Here is a 27,711-nt window from a genome sequence, read left to right as displayed (position 1 = left end):
TAGTGGGAACAAACACAAACAATTATTTTTCTCCTACTGTCTCATTATGTGTTCTTTCGTGTGTCCGTAGTTACTGGAGAGCAAGGCGTTTGACTCCAGTATACTGGATTTTTGGGCCGCGTCTGGCTTGGCTCCCCGGACAGATGGAGCGTGTCAAGAGGAGGGCATAGGGACATGGCCGTCCTGTGACAGCCTCCTCAATCTACCAGTGGGCCCGTGCCTCACCAACCCGACCCGAGACCTCAACGCCCTCGAGGCTTCACCTGCTCCCGGCCCGATGCGCCAGCTGAGGAGAAAAAAGGGTGTCATGCAGCTCCGCCTGGCTCCACCCTCCTCCACCAGCTCATCCAGCGCTCCCCTTTGCAAACATCCCATTTCCACTTCTCATGATTTCCATGCGGCACTGGACCGAAAGGCCCCCTGCACGAATGCCAACTTAGTGCAAGCTCATAACCACAATCTGACAACTCTTCTGACTCTGTCTGGTGAGAAATAAACGCAGAAATTCAAATATTAACTGAAGAAAAATCAAGGTTTATGAAGCATGTGCATCTTAAATTGTCTCGCCCCTAGCCATCAGTACAAAGACTGTATAAAGTGAGTGTCGTATGGTTTCTTTTAATCAAACATATAAAATGTTATTCTGGTGAGTGTTGGGAATTATCAGCTCCTCGAGGAATCAAGGTGCAAAAGACTGAATCTCACATTGCCCCCATTAACTAATGGCTAAGAGAACGATGGCTCCTTCAACATTCGTGGATAGATACAGTGTGTGTCCTAGTCTGATTGTGTATTTTTGTACTTGATACCAGAGGAGGATCTGCTGATGTCCATAGTAGCAGCAGCAGAGGACACAGCAGATATAACTAACGGCAATTCAGACAGCGGCCGGGACTCCCCTAGAACCACCTCTTCGCTCTCAAACACGTAATGATCGCCCGAAACATGCGGATGCAATTTTGTGCGCTTCTCTCTCACTCTGTTTCAGTATTATTTCGCTATTCTTTTTGGGGGGGTTTTTCAGCTGGAGCGCCTCTTGCAGCAGCTGGTCCGAGCACAGTGAGGATAAGTCACTCTACGGTGAAGAGATCCAGAAGGCTGATCCTCAGTCCTGCCCCTCCATGTATGGGACGGGGCTCTACAGGTGTCCCTCTGTGCTGTCTGTAGACTCTGTAGCCAGCACCTTTCTGCCGAGCCCTTCTCCCGACTCCACCCGCTCCTCCTCCGCCACGCGCATAGGTACTACATCAGTGGCTCCCAAACGTTTGGTGGGGCGTCCCCCCTCCCACAGCTCTGTTCACTGAAGTTGAATTTTAAACATGATGTCATTTAACACCATTCATTATGTACAAGTGGATATTAGTGCAATGATTCTTTGACACAACTGAGTTGTGTTGTAGGTCAGTTTGGTGAAGTTTGCATTCATACTACTCAGTATTCAGTGGAGTGGCAGAGGATAGAAGTGTTGGCCATCTATCTTGATAAGCTATCTATTTTAGCCGTCTATTTCATAAAGTTACCTATTTCAACCATTTAGCCTATCTATTAGTCTACTGTTAGCTAACCACTCTAATTGGTTGCCTGTCAGTTTGAGCTGTTTCCATTGTACATCCATTAGTTTTCACTAAATCAGTAATAATAATCTATGCATTTCTTTTAATTTTTTTTTTCAGTTGTTGCCTAGGTTATCCATTACTTTAAGCAAATTGTTTAAAACATTTATCCATTAGCCTACTTTTAGCTAACTATGAATACCATTTATCCAATACTTTTGGCTAACTCAGATATCCATTACTCTTAGCTAATTACTATACATTTGTTTTAGCTAACTATTTCAAATGTTTAGGCCCATCCCCTACTTTTAACAAGTGTCAGTTGTATGTTAAACATTACTTTAAGCTAACTATTTTAATTGTTATTGTAGGCCTAGTTACAGTATCTATTTTTAGGCTTTTTTTTTACTGATTGACTTACTAGTTGTTTGCATAGGCTAAGTAACTGTATTGCAAAACCTAGCAGTTCAGCCTACTCAATATATGGATGTAGCCTACGTTTTTAAAATCCAAATCTGAATTTCTTTCTCTTTTCCTTTTTTTTTTTTTATTACTGTTATTCTGCTACTCAACATTTTTCCCATCCACACTAGTTGGGAATGTACAGGATTATACTTGATATTTCTTTAATTCTTATCTGGTGAGCTTGTGTGTTGAGTGCATTGAGGCATCTCTTGCTGAATCCCAGGTGTCGCTCGAGCTCAGCCCGGCTGTCTGCTCCCTTCCTGGGCAGCGTGTGTGATCTACCCCCTGGTGGCTGTGCTGCTCGGAGCCTGCCTGGCTGTCGTCGGACTCTACGGCAGCTTCTTCTCCAGATCGGTAGTCCTCATGTGGCTGGTATCAGCCCTCTCAGCCTTCCTCACCTCTGCTCTGTTGCTGGAACCTCTGAAGGTGAGTTCAACCGTGTCATCTAATTAACGAACTTCTTAGATCTTTGGCGGATAATCCCTTTGATTTGCATCTCCTTCTTCTTTGCTCAGGTGTGTGTGCAGGCCTTGATCCTCACAGCACTGTGGAGGCCTGTGGATCCAGAGGTGGAGGACCAGCTGGCTCAGGAGACCACTGTGGTTAGGGCGTTTGGGGAGCATGCCGGGAAGATCCGGCCGCCGTGTGGGTACGGGCTGCTGCAAGCTAAAGAGGAGGCCCGCAAAGTCCGAGCTCTGCGATCACTCATGAGGGTAGGAATTAAATTGAGTAGCATTTTATCTTTCAGAGGCAATCAAATTCTTCATTTATTAACTTATTTGTCTTCTTTTCTGTAGCACTGTGTGTGCCAGCTGTTATTTCTGCTGCTGGTGCTGATGGTGAACTACCAGGACAGCATGGAGCGGAAGCAGGGCAGGCTACTGCACGCCGCCGTCAGACGCCATCTTCACACGGCACCATTGGGGGTTCCTAACCTCACTTCACTCAGAGAGTAAGAACAACGCTCTCCTCCCTGCTGTCAAAATACTACACGATACCTAATGCAGACACACACTGTATGATCTGGGGAGAAGACCTCGAGGGCAGGGCTGCGCATCTTCCTCTATATGTGATGCCGCCATGTTTGGACTGCACATGTGACTTTCCTGCACCACATCAGGGACAGAGGAGGTTCTCCTAATCCTGTTTTCTTGTTCCCCCTGTGTTTTATTTATCCAAAATAGCTTTTAATGCTTCTCTTCAACCCATTTGCACATAGCTGAATTCTGTGGAAAAGAAAGCCTCATATATATTTTTTATGTGCGAGAGGAACATTCCTGTTACGCCACCGATTATATTCACAGTCCTATTGTCAGAACTGTAAAAGGGTGTTGGGTAGGGTGGATGGTGGCATGCACTGCTTTCAATCAGAGCCTTCTGTGATATTACCGCCATTCAGGAATTGACTGTCCTGCACATTTCTCGGAATGGGATTATAAAGAAGCCTTTGGTTGTCACTAACAGGGTTTTTTATACCATTACAATTATTATATTCCCTGCGCAGTGAGGAGTGTCATGTCTCATCACTATCAGACACAAATGTACTGGCTTTGTGTGAGCCACTGAGCTGACACGCCATTGAAGCTTAATAACTAGGTAACTTGCCTGTGTACAACTGCAGCTTTTTGTACATTAAATAACTTGGTGTCATCAGAAAAATGGAAATTGGAAGTGTTCCTCTCATGACTACAAATGAGTCTCATTTGGTACGGCCTTGATGGCACACAGGGCTTCTTTCTTTCTTTCTTTCTTTCTTTCTTTCTTTCTTTCTTTCTTTCTTTCTTTCTTTCTTTCTTCTTGATGCAATCTAGTTAATACTGGAGGGAATTTCCTTATTGTGCCAGAACCTGCACATAAATCAGGATGCCAGCAAAAGAAAAAGAAAAAAAAAAACAATAAAAAAGAGAAAGCTAGCGAGGGCCTTTCGACTTTTTTTCCATCAGATCAGAAAGCTGCTCCCTGCCAGGCAGACGGCAGCCAGGAGGTTGATGTTAAAGATAACGTTACAAGCTAAGAGGTGGCAAGGATCAGTGAAGGAGCCACCACCACCTGTGCAAAAGTGGATGATGTCAAAGCGCAGACGTTCTGCATGTGTTTATGTAAAAGAGAGACAGAGAGGGAGCACACATGGCCATTTCTGTGGGTGGGCCTGGGGACACATGTGACTAATGACCTAGATGACTTTTTGAAGTTTAATTTCCCAATCTAATTAAAAGAACAAATGCGAGTACCACTAGAGAACAAAAGCATGAAATTGTCCCGATGATGTGCATCATGCATCTGCTTTGTTACTTGCACACAATCCTGAGCTTACGTCGATTCTTTCTCCATCCAGCTGGACGGATGCAGAACAGTGGGTCATGCACACCTTGGTACCACACCTACACCAAAACCCTACACTACGCCTCGTTGGATTGCCTCAGCTGCAGCACAGGAACACTCTCAGTCCTCCGGCAAGTGTCGTCCTGGGAGACAGCGGTGTGACAACACAGCAACTCCTCGCTGACCTGCACATGGCTGACTGGAATAAAGAACGGTAAGAGGATTTGTTGCGGCCAGATGACTGCGTCTCCATGACATGCTGCGTGTCTGTTTATTAATACCTCAGCTCTTCAGTTGTTGATTCCTCTGAGAGCATGAAAAGATTGGATTACTCTCATGAAAACAATGAGCCATGCCACCCCATTAAAACTTTCCGAAAACCAAAACAATGCAACTTTTTTTTTTCCCTTTGGGAACACAAGGAGCAATAAGAGATGATGAGTTTCTCATGTAAATTACCAGACTACTTTGCATATTTTGCATGGGACACTGAATCTTCTGATGTGTTCTTTTTTTGGTATGATATCAAACTGAGCTCTTTGCATCCTCTTAGCTCTTAATTGTAATGATGAAATGTACTCTCTTAGAGACATAAAAAGTACTGTACCGATACTGATTTGATGTGATTTCTATCTAATGGTGATTTTTATTATTTATTTTTTTTAATCCATTTTCATTGCAGGTTTAAAACTCTTTCCATCAGCTTCACACACCACCACAGAGAATCTGGTTTATTTGTGTGTGTGTCCTTAAAACTAGAGTTGACTCAGACACATAGAGTGACTCCTCTTCTCTGCATCCACCCACTCCTCATCCCTTCATCCTTCTCTGGGCTGGACCTGCAGGTGGCCCTTACGGTAACAAACGCCATCATAATTTCAAATTATAATGTAGGAGCAATACACATATTCTCAAGTGACGAAAAAAATATTGCAGCAATGAAATCCATCTGCTTTATGCTTCAGGTTCTTCTTCTCATCGCTGCTCTCCTCATCTTGTTCGGAGAACTTTGGTTCATGGCTACTGAGCGTGCACAGTATCTGTGTCAGTGCAGACACTGGTTCCAGCTCATCCTGGCCTTGTTGTCCCTGGCAACGGCCATTCTGCAGCTCTGCTTCCTGTCCCAGGCCACTTCTTATGTTTCCAAGGTAAGAAATCAAAACAGAAAACTGTGAAGAGTCATCAAGATTTCCTTCAGCCTAAGTGACACGTGACACTGGTAGGAGCACGTTCATCGAAAAACTCAGTCCTTCACTTGCCACCCTTGTCTTTGTCGTTGATTTTAGCTGATTTGGAGGCAGATGCTACTTAAAAGAGCAATATGTAACAATTGGCCACCTGTTGAATTCATATTCCAAACAGATAGGGGGCAGCATATCACCAGAGTGACTGCTAACTGCTGCTAGCAGTAGCTGCTGACAGTCCAGACTGTGAGCTTAAAGCACCTGGGGAGCGACGGTTCTTACACTATTAGCATGGGAACTTTGGACTGGGATGATCCAAGGCTAGCTGGTTAGCATGTTAGCTCCAATGATATCTCTTCAACGTAATACAGACATAATGTTTTCAATGAAAACTCTTACATATTGCCCCTTTAATCCCCCACATGTACATGCTACCCTAACATCAACCTTATATTCATTATAATTCGAATGAAAAGGATTGCAGTTGTTACATTTGATTTCTAAAATGCACTTTCACAATGAAAATCTTCTCTTCCATGTGTTGCTTTGATGATGTTTGTGCCATTCAGCTTCATTCCCACCCAGACGACTTCATCGACTTCCACAGTGCAGCCCTTCTGGCAGAGAGGTGTTCTCAGTGTGCAGCTATTCTGCTCACTCTACTTGTTCTAAAGGTGGGCTAAATGAGAGGTCGTGTTCATCATTCTGCGACTATACATTCGTTCATAGCTTTCCCCGCTCTGTTGAGAGCCAACTCATTTCCATTGCTGTGTTTTCAGCTCATGGGAAACTTGAGGTTTGTGCGGAGGTGGGTGGTGTTAGGCAGAGTGCTGCAGAGAGCCTGGAGGGAGCTGTGGGCTCTGACTGTCCTCCTGCTGTTGCTGCTGCTGCTCTGCACTCACCTCGGGAACACGGTATGAGCACAGAAGTTCAGCCGAACTGGATATTCATCGAGTATTGTATATTGATATTTCTCTGCCTTTGTTTCAGCTCTTCTCCGGTTCAGTAGAAGGTTTTCTGTCAGTACGTCAGAGTGGTGTCTCTGTGTTGTCCATCCTGCGTGGCCGCGTGGCTCTTCAAAGACTATGCAGGGTCCATCCAGTCCTGGGCCCTCTCTATGGGCTGCTACTCATGGGGGGAGGTGTTTGGCTCTTTGCCAGACTCTGTGGAGCTGTTCTCATCTGTACATACAGGTACACAATGTATGTGCAAGATATTACTGCCAGTGTGGTGATTTGGATGTGTGGGTAAAAATCCCAGCACTGCAATGTCAAAAGTTTGATAAGTAACACAACAAATTCTGAGGTGTCCTGAAGTCGTACTGATTCATACAGTATAATATGTGTATGCAGTTTGCATTGAAGTTTGGCAGTGTGACTGCTCATGTGATGCTCTGCAACAAGTCTGAGCAAGACCCCTTAGAAAAAAAAAATACAATTAAAGAACACATCTACAGTTATTAATGTATAAATATACATAAACACAGTGCATCTTTTGAATCTGCGTCAGGGTGAATGTAAACAGCATCAACAAGATGGTGATGATAATGTGGTAGGCTTTTTTATATCAAAAGTTCATCTGGGAAACACTGTCCATCAACTCTTACTTTATGTGAGCACCAAGCATCGATCTCAGTCCAACTCGCCTGTCACAGTTAAACAAAGGGGACTGACACACAGGCAGGCAGGTAACTAAACAAAAGGTGAGGTTTATTAACATGAAGTCCAAGTGTATTAAATCCAAAAATTAGGCAACAAAAATAAAGAAAACCAACGAACAAAATCAAAGAAAGAACAAACCAAAAACAGCAAAGTACCAAACATGAGCAAAGTTTATACCAGAAATAACACAAAGAATCAGGAACCAAAAACCAGAAACAATGGGAAGATGGACAAGATAATGACTGAAGAGGAACAAGAACAGGAGATGAATGACAAACAACGAGACAAAGACAGAGGGGAAGACAAGAACTTATATACATAAGGGGTGATTCTGCAGTAGAAGACAGGTTGGGACTAGAAATGGAGGGAAAACAGAAAAAAAGAGGGAAGTGAAAAGCAAAACATGACACATGGGGACATAACTTCAAAATAAAACAGGAAGTCACTGAACCACAGACTCGAACCATGACATCACCTCATCCAGTTGTAGTCCTGCACTCTGTTGGCTGAGAACACTGTCGGCCTGTTGTGTGCAACAGCTTGGTCCAACATTTTGTGGTGATGACAGGTCTCTGTGGGCACAGCAGCCTCTAATTTCATGTCATTTTGACAGCCTTAGTCTCATTTTGTCCATTTCCTTTTCCAGAAACTTGCCAGGGGCAGCCTTAAACCAAACCGGATTACCATCGCTCTTATTTGAACTCTCTCACTACGTGGGATGGTTCAAACAGTCAGGATGTGTGGTCGAAAATAGTCTGTCAGAGTCTGCTGCTCTTAATCCAAAACACCCACTTTCTTCTCCAATGATGACGATGACAACAGTGTATGTGCTATGCGTGATGCTCAGAAATGTACCATAATTTGGAGGCGCTACCTGGGACTGTACTCAAAGGAATCAATGAAATCAGAAATGGTCCCAGTAAACGTGCCAGATAAAACGTGTGATTGCTACCAGTGCTTCAAATTTGACGTGCCAAAAGCTGTTTCCGAGGGTAAACATTGTACGAAGACGGTTTTCTGGTCAACTTTTGCTGCGTCTTTCAGGGCAGAGCAAGCTGAGCTGCACCGTCCAACCATCGAACCTCAGGACTATGAGATGGTGGAGTTTTTCATCAAGAGACTCAAACTGTGGATGGGGCTCACCAAAACTAAGGAGGTTGGTAGTGCATTAGTTGAGGTGGATTTCATGTGAAGAACTGAGCAAATGAGAAGCTTGCGCAGTCAATCCACGTTGCTGATCCCACTCATTTGTTTTCCTTTCCAGTTCAGGCACAGGGTGAAGTTCGAAGGTATGGACATCCCTCCATCCAGGTCCTCACAGGAATCCCGTCTCTCTACCCTATCTTCCACCCTCCCTTCACCCCTCTCTTCTTCCCTATCCTCCTCATTTTCATCCCCCCGTCCCCTGTCCTCAGCTGTCTCCATGAGGTCTGAGGACTTGTCTGAGCCTGGGTTCGATGTCCAGCCCTACCTGGTCCGCCTGCTGCCCTGTGTCAGTGAACTGCTGTCTCGTTTTGATCAGGTCAATCAGATTACTGAGGACGTTCACAGCCTGGAAATGAAACTGGAAGAAGCTCGGGCAAGAAGAAGAAATAGGTTGGTCAACAATGATGCAGCAAGATTTGGAGAGTCAGCAAAGCCAAAGGAATTGGAAGGAAATGGAAGGGAAACAGGAGAAGTTAGACACAGGAAAACAGGCCTTCTTTACCCCAAGCCACGAGTCTCCCTTCCATCGTCATTTTCCTTCACTCCTTCCACACTTAACAACTCGGCTGCGTCGATTGTTCCCCATACACGTAGATCTTACTCTGAGTCTGAATCAGTACCATCCCAGCTTCAGCCGTCTTGCAAAGACCTTACTTCTGAAGCAGCCAAACTTGCACCTGGAACCTATGGCTTGTGCCCTGTAGGTTCTACTGGAGTTGACAGGCTCCCCAGGAGAAGAGCTTGGCATTCTGGGAGCTCTCACTCAGCTGATGCAGCTCAGAGGATCTTGCTGAGCCAAGGTGGAGCTCCATGTGGCAATGGAGGAGAACATTTTGCCTTCAACACCAGACCCAGGAGTGAAGAAGGGACCAGAAGACAAATCGGTGAAGGACTCCCAGTTAAGAGGAAGGCTTGGACCTCTGAAGGATCAGAGACCGAGCAAGACTGACCAGGTGCACTAGAAGTTAACTTAGTTGACAGATTTTATTCTGGTTGGATCTGTGTAGTGAATCTGGACTGGATCTTTGTAGTGGTTTGCAGCGACATAGTACTGAGCAGTCGGATTGTACTGATTGTTGCTTCTTTGGAAATGTAACTGGTTTGATGCATTGAAAGAAGTGGGAAAGTTGAGTTAAAGATGCTTTTGCTACTATTGCTTTTGCTGCATGACACATACAGAGAGGACATGCCTTCCCCCTTTAGCTGAACCACCATAAGACCTTATTTCAGAATAAATACGTGCTACACTGTGATAAATACGCTGTCTCAAGCCATTGAGCTACCTATTTTTTTCTGAAATATGGTCCCATGAGACACACCAGAAAGGGCGGGTCTTCACCTCACTATATTCTTTTGTAAAAGTGTAATTTCTATATTACAACAAAAACAACTCTTATCCAGTGCAGGCACATGCAAAAGAAATAATGGAAGTGCAAATGATTTTTTCATTATCCAGTCAATTATTTAGGCCAAAAAGCCTGTTGAACATACACCTGAAAACACATAGACATTGGTGAAATTGGTTGTCACTGTGAGTGAAGAGAGAATGCAATTAGTAATATTTGTATAAAAATTAAAACAAATTAAAAAATGAACAGTTGTGAAGCAATAAAAGTGTAATTTCTAATTTTTAAATTTGCAAGTTTCACCTTTGTCTACTTTGTTCCTTACAGTACTGTATGCTATAAATGCAGTTATATGTTGATATAGTTTTTTAAGAGACCCTGTTGATGTTTTCCTCCACAGAAGAATAAAGACAAGTGGCCATTTGGCCTGAAAGACTGTGTACGCTTACATTCTTCAACCATTTTATTTAAAACATTCTTTTACTGTGCAAAGTGTTTTTTTTTAATATGCTTACACTAAATGATAACACAGCTCTATGACTATTTTGTTAATTAATTCAGATTATTAGCTGTCTCTTGGTACAAGAGTAAACTCATGATAATGTGGTAACAACACTTGTTGAGACACCGCCATCCACATTAAGGTGACTGACTGAATGAGTGAAATTAAATATGAGACGTGTGACTAATGTACATAGACAGTACATTCATATTTGGTGACATGCAGTTTGGGTTCACCTTGGTTTGACAACTGTGTGTTATTACACATGTAGATATAACATACCGAAAATACGGCCAATATACAATATACGATATTTAAAAGAAAGAACACACATTTTAAAATTGTTGTTTTAAAAGTTCTAAACAGTATAAAATGAAAGAAAGAACAACATGCATGATATAGAAGCATTTACTAAGATAAAAAAAAAAACCTAATAGTTAACTGTTTCATATGTATTAGAGCTGTGTATTTATCATGAATATAGTGTTGTATCACACTTTGACTTTGAAGAGTGGTTAGCACCTTCAACATGAACACAAATACCAAGCTACATTTGTGCAAGCTTTTTCCAAAAGATTGTGTTCCTTCTTTTAATCACATAAGTGACATTGTCTAGAGGTCAACAATTATTTTGCCCATTGCTTATCTTCATGTATCAGTTATTTGTGTTCATTGCCTTATCTCTGTGTAATTTTGAAAAGTCACTCCGGCTGTATAAAAGAGGATGCATTCCTGTCCTTCTGCACTCAGGTTTTGGAGTCAACAGGTGAGTATACATAAACCTATGATGTTATTACTGCAGATTTTAAGTTTGAATGGTTCGGTGACTAACTTTGTGACCAGAGCTTGATTCTGCTTGACTGAAATGTATTTCCTTACGCAGTTGACAGCGAGCCGAGACAATGAAGTGGGCTTTTGTTGTGTGTGCCATGGTGGCACTGTCTGAGTGCCTTGTCCAGTAAGTCAGCTGTTACACTCATTCCTGCTCTTCCTCTGTTTTTGATTTGTCCTACCACCTAAACTTCATTAACTACTAGGGCACAACTGCAGACATATGACACTTAAATGAGCAAGTGTCACGCCTCCTCATATTTACTGTGCTCACAATTAAATCTGAATCTAATCATGTGTAAATAGTGAGATGTTTTAGAATGAGGACAGATGAGGAAAATCATTCAATCAGTTATCAGTCAATTAAAGGTGTACAAATGTAGCTGCAGGGAAATCAAATTAAGGTGATCTCATTGGTGAAACCTAGGGTGCCTCTGGAGAAAGGTAAAACAGCCAGAGAGCTCCTGGAGGAGCAGGGCCTGTGGGAGGAGTACAGGCTCAAGTTCCCATACAACCCCATGGCCAAGTTTGACAACCGCTTTGCCGTGGGCACCGAGTCCATGACCAACGATGCTGATGTAAGTATTGCCTCTGAACGCTCGAACAGATGGCTGGACAGAACTTTGAGAAATGGCTCATTTTGCTCATGAATAATCTCCATGTCTCCACAACTCCAGCTGGCTTACTACGGCATAATCTCCATTGGAACTCCTCCTCAGTCCTTCAAAGTCATCTTTGACACCGGCTCATCTAACTTGTGGATCCCCTCTATCTACTGCAGTAGTGCAGCCTGCAGTACGTAAAACCACACATGCATATACATCTCTCACGTTTTTTAAGAAAGTTTTGGCTATCTTATTTTTCTTATCCTGGGTTAGGGTTAGGGTAGGGGTTAGGTGTTTTCAACATCAACAATTCCTCCCCAACTTGACAGACATGTTTGAAAGTTAATACTGGACCAAAGGACAGACAGAGGCTTGTGCATGTCAGCTCACTACCATCCTACGGGATGCCAATTCAAGCTGATGAATATTGAATAAACGAGAAACTGCATGGTGCCTAAATCCCATGAGCAGGGAGAGAGTGGAAGTACAGTTAAGGTTGAATCTGAAACTATACTTACTGTGTCCACAACTGAATGAGGGTCTGTGCCCTCTGTTATGACCACTTGGACATGTCTCCATGGCCACTTCACTGTGATAAGCTACAAAGTACTCTGTGCATGTGTTGAATATGTCTTTCAAACAGACCTCCGAGTGTAGCACAGACATAACTACAACAAGTCCATGTGGGTGTATAATAGAGTCCTGAGAGCTAACCGTTGATCAAAGAGATAGAAACCCGAGCTGACTGTCGACTGAAGACAGGTCAGGATCTACTTCTGTATGAAAGTTGGGATTAAGGATGCAGGTAGATTTCGTACTTTGCTATATCAGTTGTCCTCAAACAGTTTATGATTAGATGTTTCAAAATCTAGATTACAGACAACAGGATCATATTTACTGATCTTCAAAACAGATTAAAAACAAGAGGTTAAGACTCAAATCTATTAAATTCACATCATGTTATTTCTGCCATTATGGGTCTATTCATAAAAACCACAACAAAAGACAGAGTTTGATGATAACATAAAGTAACATGGGATCATGGGAGTTGTCTACATTGTTAAAAAGAACATATAACATTTATATAACTTTGCCTCATAATCACCTCCTCGTACCTAAATGACTGAATAAGTCAATTGCCGGTCACTCCTAATATGACTGATATCACTGTTACCAAAATGACATGACCAATGCAGCGTAGCAGACCTTTAATGTAAGGGCCCAGTTTGGTTTGATTTAGGCAACATAACTACTTGGTTAGGTTTAGAGAAATATTGTGGTTAGGGTTAAAATAAGTATGTTAGGATACTTGACGTGAATCCATTACATATGTCACTTGAATTCGATACATACATGACATAAGTTAACTTTTAATTAGTTGATAAAACTCACAGTTGACTTTTGGTTTCACACGGGACACGAACACCCCCGACTTCTTCCCTGTTGTAACAATTACTACAGCCACTAGAGGTCATCATCTAACAATATATTTAACTTGGGTGTAATAAACTGCTTTCACATTTGAGGTAAGTGATCCTGGGTTTTTTTCTCTAATGAAAACAGGCTGTAGCTTTCATTGTTTTCAGTGTCACTTGCATTATTTACTTTTAACCCTTGCTGAAGCATGACATAATTATTAAATCATATGAGCAAACATTTACAATTTTTCACGTGTAACTTCCTAGACAACCACGACAAGTTTAATCCTGGACTTAGCCGCACCTACAGACACAATGGCAGTCCTCTCAGTATCCAATATGGCACTGGCAGCATGACTGGATTCCTTGGATACGACACTGTCACGGTGAGAAATAAAAAAAAAATATTTAACCACTTTTTACATAAAAAATTGTGTTCATTCATAACTCCTATTGATTGTTACATTGTTCCACCATCTTCAGAATGAAAAAAGGTACCCCTATTTCTTCATAATTAAAAATCTGTCATCTTGTAGTTTCATATTAATGTATGTTGGGACCAAAAATGTCATTCAAATTGAGAAAGCAAATTAAGGGGCTAGTTTGATTACAGACCTAAAGATTCCACTGTAGTTTGAGATGTTTTAATTCCCTGTGTTTGTTTGTCTGCCAGGTGGGTGGGATTGCTGTGCAAAACCAGATCTTCGGCATGAGTCAGAGTGAGGCTCCTTTCATGCAGTACATGCGTGCCGATGGTATCCTGGGCCTGGCTTACCCACAGCTGTCTGCTTCTGGTGCTACACCCGTGTTTGATAACATGATGAAGGAGGGCCTCGTCAACCAGGACCTCTTCTCTGTGTACCTGAGCTCGTAAGGACCGTCGTACATTTAGATTTGCAATATCCAATCCAGAGAAAAGGAAATATTTCTTGACAGCAAGCTGTCAAGCTATAATACTAAGACAGAAGTAGACTGCTCAAGTATATCAGTAATGTCCCGCTTTCCTCTGAAGCAACTCTCAGCAAGGCAGTGTGGTGACCTTCGGTGGTGTGGACCCCAACCACTACACTGGTTCCATCACCTGGATCCCTCTCTCCAGGGATCTGTACTGGCAGATCACAGTGGACAGGTAAAGCCACACACACGACATCACAGCTCACTCCAAATGTTTCCAAAGCAAAGTCATTTAGTTCAGTATATACCTGTGTGAGACATGTTCTACTGTGTCTCTCTTTCAGTGTTACCGTCAATGGTCAGGTTGTGGCCTGCAGTGGTGGTTGCCAGGCTATCGTGGACACCGGCACCTCCCTGATCGTCGGCCCTCAGAGCAGCATCAGCAACATCAACACTTACGTGGGAGCTAGCAGCCAGAACGGAGATGTAAGTGCCAAGAAACTGAAACTGGTTGACAGAGTGACATTTCTGTAGCTTCACATTGACTAAATGCCCACCTAGTGAAGTAAAATGTGTATTAGTCAAGCCACCTTTTTATACGTTTGCATCCCTTCTTTCACTCTCATCTCCCTCTCTCTGCCCTTAGTACATGGTCAACTGTAACAGCATTGCCCAAATGCCAGATGTGACCTTCCACATCCATGGACAGCAATTCACCCTCCCAGCTTCTGCCTACGTCCGTCAGGTAAATGCTTGGTTCCCTGCCAGACTTAGGTTTTCCTCACATCGCTGCGCTTCTACTCCATCTAAAAATTATTCTCCTCATTCCTCCCACAGTCTCAGTACTATGGCTGCCGTACCGGCTTTGGCAACGGAGGTGACAGCCTGTGGATCCTGGGTGATGTCTTCATCAGGCAGTACTATTCCATCTTCAACAGAGCCCAGAACATGGTGGGTCTGGCCAGGGCTAGATAATCAACCTGAAGTCACCTTGCAACAATTATGTGTACATCTTAGTGCTATTGTAGAGTTTAAGTACTGCTGTAATGATGTGAGATCTCTGAGATTCAAACCTTTTCCTTGCACTATAAATGAGTAAATGCCCCCAAATCCAATAAAAACAGTCAAATCAGTTTGCGTGTTGTTTTATTAAACTGTATAACAAATCGACATGACAAGTAAAGCCCTATCATATGCCCAGCACAAAGTGTCACACAGTGCAGCGTTCCTTCTAAATTTTGGTGCACATGCTGATATGAAGTCAAATGCAGTTGTTGATGGGGCAAAGGATTGGGACACAGCTTCGGCCAAAAGTCCATCAGCCAAGGAACACATACCTGTTCCATGTGCACCAAATCATTAAGATAAGGCCCTTAATCTATGTCAATACTAAACTGCTCTAACATTCATTTAAGTTAACAAAAACACATGAACATCACAGATGACCCTTTATTCCAAGTGTACAAACTGTACATTGAACATCATCATTTCATGGAAAAGATTTTTGTACAAACATGTGTTCACCAGATTGCACCATCAGTGGTCAGAGTCTTAAAGCCTTGTTATTGTCCTCTGACCTGTACAGCCACAACAAATCTATAGTCTGCATTCACTAGCATTCATTAGGGGAGTTTAGGACTGAAGTGGCAATTTTGGGATAAGTGGGAGCATACTGAGTATGGTTATCAATAGTTAACCTTTAATCAGCGACCTGCCAACAACATGTCAGTCTATACGTTCATTTCCCTTTCAGCTGTAACAGTTGTCTAAGGTAAAACATTAAGCACAGTTAAAGAAGCTCAGTGTGGGGACATTTCCTCCAGAGAGCCAGCAAAGTCAAATTTATTTTGATGAAGGTTCTCAGTCGTCCAAGTCATGGTAATTCTAAGTGCTGTATTGTAGGCTTCTGGCTATCTGAATTATTGTGCCCTTTGAATAGCAGGAATAAAACTGTGCCACTGAATTTAGATCATCTTTTCATTGATCTATGGCAGTCACCTTCTGTTGTCCCTAAAGATAGCAAGGTGTCATCAATGCCCCTGACCACACCTCATTTGATATCAACATACCCACGGGCACACAGATGGGCTCAAACAGGCAGGACACCAGGATCTCAGTTTTGGGTGGGCCACAGTCATTTTGGCTGGGCCTCTTTAATACATCTTTTAATAATGTTTACCTTTCTTTTTTTCCTATTTTCCCCCAGCCTTGCTTAAACAGATATGATATCATGTTATGATCTCAGGTGGGCTCTGGTGCTTAAAGCAACACTATGGAGAAATCGCCATTTTGTGCGATTTGACACCCCCCACACTTTCTGAGTGCAAAACTATTGTCCAAGATACACATTCCAGGTGTGTAATCATGTTTGGGAGGGCAGGGACTCTGCTCATTGCTATGAATGTTGCTCTGTGACAAGAAGCTAAAAGCGTGTATGCACCAGAGATGGTTTAGCTCTTGGCAAGCTTGAATGGAGATCAAATCATTTAAGATTGTGGCTCCTCTAAACTTTCCAACTGTTATTAAGTTGCATGTATCAAAGTACGATAGTGAAATGAGTCAGTTTGAAGGTTGTGACACTCCAAAAAATGGATATATATCTGTTTTATAGCTGCTTTTTTGGGCACAACACCAAATAGGTTGCTGCAGAGATGACCTATTTTTGCAGGCCAACCTGAAAGTTAGCATTTCCCTGGTTTACTTGACAAAAAAGCCAATGGAATTTGCCAGAAGTAAAAAACTAATGTTGGCGAACTATGAAAGTTTGAGTTACAGTAGTTGGCAAGCAAAGTATGCCTGTGAATGCAGACTAGTGAGTAGATTCATTTCCATGTTTTTAGGACGCATTCCTGCTGCACTTTTTTGGCGTCAAAGCCCAGTGCACTTTCTGGGGGCTTTCCTTGCCGAGGCTGTAGGACCTGAGGGTAGTGGGCCTGTGTCTCTCTCTCAGTATTACTATCAGTGGTCAGGTCGTGGCTTGCAGTGGTGGCTGCCAGGCTATTGTGGACACTGGCAAGCCTTTGGCCATTGGACCTCAGAGCGACATCGACAACATCGACACTTTGGTGGGAGTTACTGCCAAGAACGGAGAGGTAAGTGCCAGAATAGACGTACTGGTTGAGTGAATCAGATTTTTTTAGCCTTGTGCTGAATAAAATACAACTTGACAGAGTCGAAAACTGAACAGTAGAACCAAACTTCGATACTTGGACACTCTTTCTTCTCCCCCTCTGCTCTCAGTACACCATTGGCTGTAGCGATATTCCTCAAATGCCAGATGTGACCTTCCACATCCAAGGACAGGAATTTACCCTCCCATCCTCTGCCTCCATCCATCAGGTTAGTGTTTGTTTTCCCTGCCAGAGTTTGTATTTTCTCCCATCACAACACTCTCCTTACATCTGAATTTCTTCTCCATAATCTCTCCCATAGTCTAAGCATTATGGCTGCCTCACTGGCTTCGACAAAGGAAGTAACAGCGAATGGCTCCTGGGTGATGTCTTCCTCAGACAGTTCTATTCCATCTACAGCAGAGCCCTGAATATGGTCGATGTTGCCAAGGCTAAATAAACAACTTGAAGTCACCTTGTTTAAGAGCCCTGCAACCATCAGCAATCATTTACACATCCCCTTGCAATCGAGATTGCAGATCTTGTCCTAGAAATGATTACAATTTCTAAAATTCAATAAAAGAGTTCAATGAACTGGAGTTTAATCCACTTATTCAACGAATAGACAGGACTCTAAATCTGTGTCAATGCTGATCTATTTCAACTTCTCATTTAAGATGATAACCCAATGAAACACACCCTTTGATGGAAAGACACTATGAACAAAACATACATACAATGGCACAAGTTAATGTCAAACGTTTTTTGTAGCACTGTATGTTCAATCAAACAGTAGTGGCGAATGTCTCTGTCTATTTCTTCACTGGCTTGTGCACTGCACAATGAATCTAGTGTGTTACATAATAAGTAGCATACTAAAGGTGAGTCTATGTACTATAAGTGGCTTCTGTTTATGGGGAAAGGGAGAATGCTAAGGAGGAGGGGCCCAGCAAACTGCTTGAGTAATGTCAGTTACACAGAAAAGCTTTCCAAAGTCTGTTAAAACTATAACATTAGCCACCATAAGCTATAAGTCATACCAGACCATGTAAGACTGTAGCAGTAAAACCAGTGTATTGGGAGGGTGTGTTTTACAGCCTATGATCTGAACTGTTCATTTGTAAGAGCATGAATTTACTATCCCCTCTTTTTAAACTTCACATAGTCTCCATGAGAGTTCATTCTTGACTTGTGCATATATGCACCAAAAATACCAAAGGCAAAGGTGCCATCTTGCATTCAGAGTTTTGTGTTGCTCATTCCCATGTGGGGGTCTACAAGAATAGTCTGAAATGCTTTAATGATGAAAAACACATTATTTTCATATACTGTACAATGCTACAGCACTGCGTTTCACCCGGTTTCTGAAACACTCCATTTCAGCTCCTGTCTCTCTCAGGCCTCCTTCCCAAAAAGCCCAGTCTGCTCTGACTGGTCTGACCAAACAGCCTGAGCAGGGGAAGGTAACGCTACACTTAGATTTCCTCATACAGTGCACTTCCGGATAACAACAAAAAACCTGATTGACTGCTACAGGTACAGATTTTTGTTGTCTCTTACCACAGTGCTATCAAGATAGTTAACTGAACACCTCAACCTTCAAATGTGCAGCACAGGACAAAAGAAGACAAAATGAGTTAGTGTACCCGTCTGCACTGTCAAATCTGATGTAATATAGACTGCAAGGAAGGCTGTCAATCTTCTTGGCAGGGTAAGCGGCATTCCTCTAAATGTCTGATCTTCATTTCTGTGCTTTTGTAAATGTTGAACTATTAGACAAACTACTGTGTTATGTAACTGAGTTGACTTTGCATTGTTTCATGTAGAATTTTTGGTGACAATGTCTGCAACCAGAGGCAAAAAGAGAAGAGCAGTCACGAGCTACTGTGACTGGATGTCCCAACTACCACCTGAACTTCACAACATTCCTCTCTTTAATCTGGCCATTCCAGGTATGAGGGTGAAACTGCTGCATTGAAATAATATGCTGCCCAAGTTTTGATAGAGTGTGGGTCAAGGGGTTTAAAATTGACATATCTGTTGTCATGTGAAAAACAGGTCTCTCCAAAACATATTTTGGCTTTAAAAAGTTTTGGGGGTTTTTTTGTTCGTAAATGAGCATTTATTTTCTGCCAGGATAATTTGTCCACATTACAGATTTGGTATATCAAGATGCTGATAAAAAGCCAGTTATAACCTAACATAGGTGTATCTTGGGCTGATTAAAATAAACTCTAATGTGCATCTTAAAAAAGACATTCATTAAGCACTCACTTAATAGACTTCATACGACTAGGGCTGAGGTTTTTCATTTCTGCAGAAACCAGTGTATCTGGTTTTGCCACTACTCATGTTGTCTCATCCCGCATAGAGTTGATCAGGTTGTTGCTTATGTCCTGTGGAATGTTGGCTCACTCCACTGCCTGACTGTCTGATGTTGCTTGATATTGGCAGGACCTTGAACACACTGTCGTGCAGGTCAGTCCAGAGCACCCTAACATACTCTATGAGTGACATGTCTGGTGAGTATGGAGTCCATGCAGGAGCTGGCATGGCATCCTCACGGCATCTAACCCTAACCCAATCAATAAAATACACTGTTTCCTGTCCGTAGTCTTAAGCCTGGCAATACTTAAATGCCACTGCCACGGTGGATACTCTGTTCACACTTACATAAAACCAGGATTAAGCTGTTAGGAGAGCACTTCTCTAGAGTGCCAGATGCCATCTAAGGTGAGCATTTGCCCAGCCTAGTTGGTTATGATGACCAAGTGTTACATCAGCTGTCCTGGTGACTGGTCTCAGACACTTGAGCTGGTCTTGTTAGATGTGCTTTGCAGTTGGAAGGGCAAGTTGGATGTAATGCAAAATTCCTGGAAATTGCAAAGGCTTGAAGGATATTCCTGCAGTTAGCATGCCCAGTGCAAAGATCCGCAGAACTTGCGACATCTGTGGCATTGTTGTTGTGTGATTTAATATGCATAGTTTAAAATGACCTTTTATTGTAAGCTGCCCAAGGCAACACCAATCATGCTGTTTAATCAGCATCTTAATATACCAAACCAATCAGGTGGATGAATTATATTGGCAATAGAGAAGATGAAAAAGAGTGAGATCTTTCACTTAAACTTGTTAAAACTGTGTGTAGTTTAGTGGCTTAAGAACTGGAAATATTTGCTAACTAGCTCTAAACATAATGTCAAATTAAATCTCATGGGTTTTTTGTCACAAAGTATGGTATGGACAAATTAGATTTTTTTGTTTTCCCTGTAAAGCCAGTTTCTTAAAACAGTAACACTTCCTTAACACTTGTTGTTTGTGTTTTCGGTGTACTTCCTAGGTAGCCATGACTCAATGAGCTATGACTTGGACATCAACTCTCATATAATAGAGCCTGATATACTGAGAAGATTCAGCAAGATTTATTGTGCACGTAAAATCGTGCGCAGATGGGCGCTCACTCAGGTAAATGGTGTTTCTAAACTTCAGTGAGTAATGAATGTTCTTTTGCAACAAAAAAAGATATATTTGATTGTTGGAATGGCTTATAATGCAGGAGGAGACCATCACGAAGCAACTGGATGCAGGAGTTCGCTACTTTGACCTGAGGATTGCTCGAAAGCGGAATGAAACCGACCCCACAAGGCTTTACTTTTATCATGGGCTGTGCACACACACTGACGTGGAGGTAAAGATTGAAATGTCATATACATAAACCATAAGAGCAGAGACTCTCTAAATTATGTATACACTGATTAATAATATTATGCAGTAGGATTAAACCAACCTTGCAGAACATTGGTCTCCAGTGGTATCAGTATTTTTTGATCTACAGGCAATCAGCAATTCTAGTGTAGTGTAATCTATCCATGTATTAACCCCGCCCTGTTTATATCTGACCACTTTTATGCAAATAAATACCATGAATAAATACACGAATGACTATAAAACTAACACAGATTATAAATGTAAAATTGTCTATAACACTACACTGAATAAATAGATAGAACAAATTAAGATTTTGCAGACTGAAAGGCTGCCTGGTGACCTTGTGGTTTAAGGTTGCCGACCATGTGAGTGCACCATTACCAGTTTGATTTTGGCTTGTAAACCTTCACTGCATATCATATCTCCCTTTATCTCCTGTCATTTCCTGTCCCATCTATAGTCTGTTACCAAAAATGAGGTCACAAATTTCTGGATAGATACTTTTTAAATAACATTAACCTGTAATTTAGAGGCTTAAATTCTGATGTTTGGGAGGGGGTTGGGGTCATGAACTCATGACATCAGTGATTCTGTGAAAATGTGCATGTCCTTTTGTTACGAGCTGCTGTTCTGCCATTGTGATCAGACTGTCCTCAGGGTCGTACATGACTGGGCTGAGAGGCACCCTAAAGAGATCCTCATTCTGGCTTTGTCCCACTTCAAAGGGTTTGATAAAAAGGATGAACAGCGCCTCCACAACCATCTTATCAACTTCATCAAGACCTTGTTTGGACCCAAACTCTTCCCTAGAGGGGTAAAGTATACATTTTTATTTAATCAAGATGAATAATTCAATTATATCAAAATAGCCCGCTTACTCCAAGCTGCAGTGGCTTTCAAATAAAAATAACATGGCCTCATAAAACTTCCGTATCATGTGTCACAACAGGAAACCCCTACCCTGAAGAAGTGCTGGGACCAAGGCAGGAACGTCATAGTTTCGTATGACTGGCAGGCAAAACGTCCCCTCGAGATCTGGACTGAAATAATTTATTACTACGGTAATAGTATTGATCCAACAAAAGTTGAATCCAATCTTCGTCAGCAGTTGGAAAAAGAAAGGCCCTCTCGACGTGAGTTTCTTCTGTATCAGCAGCTTAATGGGTTGAGTGCGTTGTGAACAGGAACTAGGTTGATATATAACCTAGATAGGTTGATATGTATCTGTGTTTCTGTGCAAATTCATGAACAGAGCCCCTTTAAAATGATATTCTGTTGTGTGAAATGATTTCCAAGCTTTAATTTTGTCCCTCAACGACTTGCAGACTTCTTTGTCTGTGGCTTGAACCTGACACTGCCCAGGGATGCCAAGATACTCAAGTACATCCTTCGACTTTGTGACAACTTTCCCAACGTCATACGGAGGAGTCTGCCTCGCCTGCTGCGGTGGGTGAAAGAGCAGGCGGGCAGGACACCCATGAACATCGTCGCCTCAGACCTGGCGACTCGGGGCGACTTCATCTCCACGGTCGTCGAGCTCAATATTTCGAAACGCGCCTGAGAGCGCAGAGGGAACATATCTGGTTTTGTTTGTTGTTTTAGAATTATTCACTTTTATTTTTTTTTTTTAACAAACCGATAATGTACTAATGCAAGAACCAACACAGCACACACTGGCACTTGTCTTATGAGTTTTCCTGGTCTGTCGACACGCCCTCGTGTGTCAAACCGTGGTATTGCAATAAAATGCTCACCCCATGCCTGGAAGTTTTGGCTGGTCTTGTGTGTCAACAATGTAGCCGACGTTAGCCTGCTAAACTTACCAAGGAGCACACTTGGTGGATTAGGATGTTAAGACTAGCATGGCGTCAGTCGACGTCCAGGAATAGCCGTGTGGAGCCTGCACGCCTGTTGACTGCGGCTTTTTTGGCAGCGGACAGTCGCCATCACAACTCAGGGGGTGACATTAGGTGTTTCAGACGACCTCCCCACCCACCAACACACAGGTCACAGCTCCTCCACCATCACCAGCCGGCCTACTACCTCAGGTACAGCCAACGCGGCTAATGAGTTGCTAATGCTAATGCTAGATATAGTGATTTGACCAGCTGCAGCGAGCATTAATTTACTGAGGACACGTATGGCAAGTCAGACGTGGGTAAGCGATGATGCTTATTGCATGGGAGCCGCTGTGACGGTTGTTGACACAATTTTGGACGAATAGAGTGGTTGAGCGAAACCTCATTACAGAACCATGCAAATAAATCTGCTCCTCACATTGGTTTTTATCAGAAGACGTGTCCCTGAGTGAAGACATTTAACCGAGGTCCAAATGGCTCCTATTTTAATTCGGCGTACATACTTAAGTACGAAGCGGCACGTAATTCTAACAGTTAGTTAGCTTTTTGAACTGGTGGTTCATTCCACGACCACCCTCTGCTAACGGTAACATCCAGCTAAGTGCATTTGGGTAACGTGTATAATGGGAAATACGCATGTGTCCATGGGTCAGCAAGTATGGCCGAATTTTAGGAAAAGGTCTGTTATATCGGGACCTGTGTTTAGTAGTACTTTCTGCGGCGTAATAGTTCATTTATAAGAAAAGGCGCAAGAAATTGGAGAACATTCAAATGCAATTCGCCATGTCTGTCGATTAGCTAACAGCTACAGTAGCTGTAGCAGGGAGCTGCTGAACAAGCTTCTTCAGTCTCAGCTAGCTGACAGCGTGATAACATGACACTTCGATAGCGTACATGCCGGTGGACAGTTAGCTTAACGTTAGCTCCATGCTTTTTTTTTTTTTATTTGAACAAGAGACAGTTTGACTTGACGTGACAGAAAAAAAATCACAGGTGATGACAGCACTCTAGTCACCTGTCCAGTTAGCAAACACGAAGCTTCATGATATAGCCATCAGGGGGCTATATTTTGTATACAGCTGTCAGTGTTATTCACATAAAACAACCCAAGACATTTTGTCATTCATGCAGAGGCATTAGGATGGATATTTCATTTTACTTTAGATGTCTGGCTTTTTTTAGACTCCCAACATTCAGTGACCTTAAATAATCAACATGTTTGTGTGCCCAGTTCATCTGTCTTCATGAGCATGGCATCAGGGGATGGAGGGCCATCATCCTCCCCTCATAAACACACCAACAGGTTAGCCAATGAGAGGTCGCCCTACCTGCTACAGCACGCGCACAACCCCGTTGACTGGTGAGTGCATTTAAACTGCATGTCGCCGCACAATCCCGAGAGCTGATTCTTCATATAAACTAACATCATGTTTGTCTCAGGTATCCGTGGGGAAAAGAGGCTTTTGACAAAGCAAAGAGTGAAGACAAACCGATCTTTTTATCAGGTCAGATGCCCCTCTCCCACCTTATATTAAAATCCATATCGTAATGGAATGTTTTAGGTCAACCGCTCTCCTTTTCTGAACGTCAGTGGGCTATTCAACATGCCATTGGTGCCATGTTATGGAGAGGGAGTCTTTCGAGGATGAGGAAATTGGCAAGATCCTCAGTGACAACTTTGTCTGCATCAAGTTAGACCGAGAAGAGAGACCCGATGTGGATAAGGTCTACATGACCTTTGTACAGGTATGCTCGGATTCAGGATTTCTCTCAGAGGCCTCTTTTACTTTTGATACTTTCTCATGGCTGTTGTGTGCAAACATCTACAGGCAACAAGTGGAGGTGGAGGTTGGCCCATGAGTGTGTGGTTGACCCCTGACCTTCGACCTTTCATTGGAGGCACCTACTTCCCTCCTAGAGACCATGGAAGAAGACCTGGGCTCATAACAGTTCTCACTAGGATCGTGGAACAGGTAGGGGAGGACCTGTTTCCCCCATGTGTTCAGCCCTGTTCAGCAGTAAATTCATGACATGTATAAGTGCTGCTGTTGTAAAGGCCATCATTGCCATCGATATCAGAGGGCAAAGTTATCAGATCAAGTCATCGCCAACACAGTGCTTGTATCTGATAAGATTTTCACTTAACATGATTATTACGTAGGTTGTTCTAAGCCTTGTGCATTCTTTTTCATCCCTCCCATATGACAAGCATGACTTATGCTCCTCAGTGGCAGAATAACCGTCCTGCCTTGGAGTCCAATGGCGAGAGGATCGTTGAAGCTCTAAAGAAAGGCACGGCCGTCTCTGCAAACCAAGGAGAGAGTCCTCCCCTGGCTCCAGACATTGCTAATCGCTGCTTCCAGCAGCTGGCACATTCCTACGAGGAAGAGTATGGTGGCTTCAGAGATGCTCCCAAGTTCCCGACGCCAGGTAGACTCGGCAAGAACCGTGGTGAACCAGTGACTAAATACCATTTATTTACCTTTCTCTCCCTCTTTCCCTTTGTCCATAGTGAATCTGATGTTCCTCATGTCCTACTGGTGTGTGAATCGCTCCACCTCAGAAGGAATTGAGGCTCTTCAGATGGCGCTGCACACGCTCCGAATGATGGCGCTGGGAGGCATCCACGACCATGTGGCACAGGTTCATACATGTTGAACTGAAAAACAAGTTACAGTGGGCATTTTTCACTGCTTTCTGACATTGTATAGATAAAATGATTAATTAATAAAAGACCATTGTTGTCAGATTAAGCAATAATGAAACAATAGTTAATAGCAGCCCAGGTGTGTTTATGTACAGATACACTGACAAACACACAGATATGTACTGTGTGTCTCTTTGTATGAATATAATGATAATTTGTGTTCTAGTGTTTCAGGTTCAATCAAATATGCTTCTCCAGTCATATGGCAGTAGAGAAGCTTGTGATTCCAGAGCAATGTAGTACTGGATATTATGATATAGATAATTTGATTTAGAGTGTTAATCTTTATTATTGTCAGTCGATTCTGATACCTAAGTGACGCGATTCAGAATTGATTTTAGACTCAGAACAATTCTCAGTCTCAGGTGTGTCCGTATTCTGCTGAAATACAATATGTGACACAATGGAAAATTAAGATAAACCAACTGCAACCTTTTCATTTTAACGGCATTCATTAATTAATGTATTGATTTAAAAGCTTCCATTCCTTCAAGTGAGTAATTAAATTAGAGTGTGCGGTCTCTGCTGTATTATTAACTCTATAAGTCCAGCAGTCAGAGCAACCTTTCTGCTGCACTGTTAGCTCCACAGGGTCCATAGTTGTGGCTGAGGCTGAGCAGAAGCAGACATATTTTTAGGTAAAACAGTTGTTTTAATACCTGTGTTGGTCAACTGGTCTTGTCTGTTGCATCACGGTATTCATTCACATTTAGAAAATCAACTTTAAACATTTGTGAATCAATTTTGAATTGTAGGAGATAAAAATGTAGACTCTTATGTGAATAGTTTTTCTTATTTATTTACTTTAGTACCCACCCCCAATTTGAATTGAATAGTGGCATCTCCAACTATTTACAGTGTCTCTTTATGTCTCAATCCTGCAGGGTTTCCATCGTTACTCTACGGATTCCTCCTGGCATGTACCCCACTTTGAGAAGATGCTGTATGACCAGGCTCAGCTGGCTGTAGCCTATATAACTGCGTCCCAGGTCTGTGTTCTTTTTGTCTGACAGGGTGTCCCACCAGCAGTCTGTCTCTCTCTTATTCAAGTAATGGATATAATGGGTTTCTAAAACACACATATCACAGTTGGTAATTTGTTTTTCACTTAAAAGTATGTAGCCATTTTTTAAATGGTGCAGATCAATTTTAATAGTCAGTGTATTGGACTGTGCTGAATTAAAATGCAGCAGTAAGAACTCTGATCTGAATGCCATAGTTCTTAATTTTCTCTTGAGTGAATGCAGTGCCTTTTTTTTTAGTAGGCGGGGAGAGAAACATGAAGCCAATAATTAGGACGTGCACTATGCCGGCAAACTCCGATACAGACACACATGTGATCCACACATACAAGCTTGTGTTTAATGAGAGTGTACTGTAGAACCTACCTCAGCATTTGCATGGAAACCTGTAGTTGGTATCCTGCACTGAAATCACATCAGGTCACCTTAAGGTTATGGTTGAATCATGATTCTGTGATAAGAGGGTGTATGTTTCTGCTATTCCAGGTATCAGGTGAGCAGCTCTTTGCAGCTGTGGCTAAGGACATACTGCTTTACGTCTCCAGAGACCTGAGTGACAAGGTGAATTATCTGCAGCATGGTCAGGACCTCTCTGTGTGTGTGTGTGTGTGTGTGTGTGTGTGTGTGTGTGTGTGTGTGTGTGTGTGTGTGTGTGTCTTTATGTCTGCATATTTCTGTGTTGCTGTTTGATGGGGACCAGTTGACCTCAATCGGAAGTAATATTATAAAAGGAGAGGGCAGTAAGGAAAGGGTTTAGGTGTTAGTTAGGATTAGAAGATAAGGCAGGTGTTAACATTGTGTTTGGGGATGCATGCTGCATACAGAGGAAAGCTATTAAAAATGGAGCAACATTAACTACAGGGTGTTGTCTGTGTCCACTGCTGACAAAGTGCAAACATTAACTGTAAATTCCACCAGGAGATAAAAAAGTGTGTGTTTGCCTGTGTGTGCGCATCTGTGTGTTTCGTACATCCTCGAGGGCAAGGGGTGGGACCCCGCTGACAAATAGCCTCTTAAACCCCCTCGCTCTCCTCTGCGGGTCAACCCTTTTTTCCCTTTGATTAATGAGTCGACAGGATTGAACGGGGCACGCAATTAAAACCACACTCGTTGTAATCATTATATTCCCCAAGATTTATTATGCAATTATTCGCTAATGAATTAACGTCTCCAAGGCATTTTACCATAGACTGTATGTTTCTTTTGTGCTACAGTGGCTGGGATCCTCCCTCAGTGAGGTGGACTCCAAGTTCTCTTGATGACCGTGAAAATACCGTTTACAGGGTTAATACAGGCCCAGAGATGGCTTACATGATAC

At 42.6% G+C, this 27,711-nt stretch overlaps 5 protein-coding genes across 7 annotated transcripts in view; all 5 read left to right on the top strand.

Annotated features, from left to right (window-relative positions):
- The window catches only part of pkd1b (polycystic kidney disease 1b), a 30,874-nt gene extending 20,701 nt beyond the window's left edge, over positions 1–10,173 (top strand). Inside the window, exons 29-42 of the mRNA XM_037080827.1 lie at positions 71–485; positions 813–927; positions 1,025–1,239; positions 2,242–2,444; positions 2,534–2,731; positions 2,816–2,970; positions 4,354–4,554; positions 5,023–5,197; positions 5,306–5,488; positions 6,094–6,198; positions 6,304–6,438; positions 6,515–6,717; positions 8,230–8,341; positions 8,450–10,173. Of these exons, the coding sequence (XP_036936722.1) occupies positions 71–485; positions 813–927; positions 1,025–1,239; positions 2,242–2,444; positions 2,534–2,731; positions 2,816–2,970; positions 4,354–4,554; positions 5,023–5,197; positions 5,306–5,488; positions 6,094–6,198; positions 6,304–6,438; positions 6,515–6,717; positions 8,230–8,341; positions 8,450–9,340 (3,306 nt within the window). The 3' untranslated portion in view covers positions 9,341–10,173. The remainder of the gene's footprint in view (positions 1–70; positions 486–812; positions 928–1,024; positions 1,240–2,241; positions 2,445–2,533; positions 2,732–2,815; positions 2,971–4,353; positions 4,555–5,022; positions 5,198–5,305; positions 5,489–6,093; positions 6,199–6,303; positions 6,439–6,514; positions 6,718–8,229; positions 8,342–8,449) is intronic.
- Positions 10,174–10,938: 765 nt separating this feature from the next.
- On the top strand, positions 10,939–15,110 carry LOC119009844 (pepsin A-like). The gene is made up of 10 exons (XM_037081522.1): positions 10,939–11,005; positions 11,123–11,197; positions 11,498–11,648; positions 11,748–11,865; positions 13,361–13,479; positions 13,767–13,963; positions 14,106–14,222; positions 14,332–14,473; positions 14,634–14,732; positions 14,825–15,110. The coding sequence occupies exons 2-10, from the start codon at positions 11,142–11,144 to the stop codon at positions 14,960–14,962; spliced, it is 1,137 nt and encodes a 378-aa protein (XP_036937417.1). The 5' UTR covers positions 10,939–11,005; positions 11,123–11,141; the 3' UTR covers positions 14,963–15,110.
- Positions 15,111–15,158: 48 nt separating this feature from the next.
- Positions 15,159–17,557, top strand: LOC119010201 (chymosin-like). Its single transcript, XM_037082176.1, is given in 5 exon segments — positions 15,159–15,165; positions 16,903–16,934; positions 16,936–17,079; positions 17,228–17,326; positions 17,420–17,557. Coding segments are annotated over 5 exon segments (420 nt in total).
- A 749-nt stretch (positions 17,558–18,306) lies between these two features.
- On the top strand, positions 18,307–22,407 carry LOC119010100 (PI-PLC X domain-containing protein 1-like). Its single transcript, XM_037081972.1, has 7 exons — positions 18,307–18,808; positions 18,924–19,049; positions 20,438–20,562; positions 20,654–20,785; positions 21,452–21,619; positions 21,755–21,938; positions 22,131–22,407. Exons 2-7 carry the CDS (start codon positions 18,938–18,940, stop codon positions 22,364–22,366), a joined length of 957 nt encoding a protein of 318 aa, XP_036937867.1. The 5' UTR covers positions 18,307–18,808; positions 18,924–18,937; the 3' UTR covers positions 22,367–22,407.
- Positions 22,408–22,525: 118 nt separating this feature from the next.
- spata20 (spermatogenesis associated 20) overlaps positions 22,526–27,711 on the top strand; it is a 44,116-nt gene continuing 38,930 nt past the window's right edge. Inside the window, exons 1-9 of one of the 3 annotated variants that reach the window (XM_037081969.1) lie at positions 22,526–22,853; positions 23,896–24,024; positions 24,105–24,169; positions 24,256–24,410; positions 24,494–24,637; positions 24,893–25,094; positions 25,177–25,307; positions 26,256–26,360; positions 26,880–26,954. In XM_037081969.1, coding sequence (XP_036937864.1) covers positions 22,654–22,853; positions 23,896–24,024; positions 24,105–24,169; positions 24,256–24,410; positions 24,494–24,637; positions 24,893–25,094; positions 25,177–25,307; positions 26,256–26,360; positions 26,880–26,954 — 1,206 coding nt within the window. In that variant the 5' untranslated portion in view covers positions 22,526–22,653. Of the gene's footprint in view, positions 22,964–23,012; positions 23,172–23,895; positions 24,025–24,104; positions 24,170–24,255; positions 24,411–24,493; positions 24,638–24,892; positions 25,095–25,176; positions 25,308–26,255; positions 26,361–26,879; positions 26,955–27,711 lie in introns of those variants that run through there. The other 2 variants (XM_037081970.1, XM_037081971.1) reach the window with 2 other exon arrangements.

Source organism: Acanthopagrus latus, chromosome 20, assembly GCF_904848185.1.
Source record: "Acanthopagrus latus isolate v.2019 chromosome 20, fAcaLat1.1, whole genome shotgun sequence".
In the NCBI taxonomy this organism is placed as follows: domain Eukaryota; kingdom Metazoa; phylum Chordata; class Actinopteri; order Spariformes; family Sparidae; genus Acanthopagrus; species Acanthopagrus latus.
The sequence above is the reverse complement of the archived record's forward strand: the minus strand, read 5'-3'. Positions and strand labels throughout refer to the sequence as shown.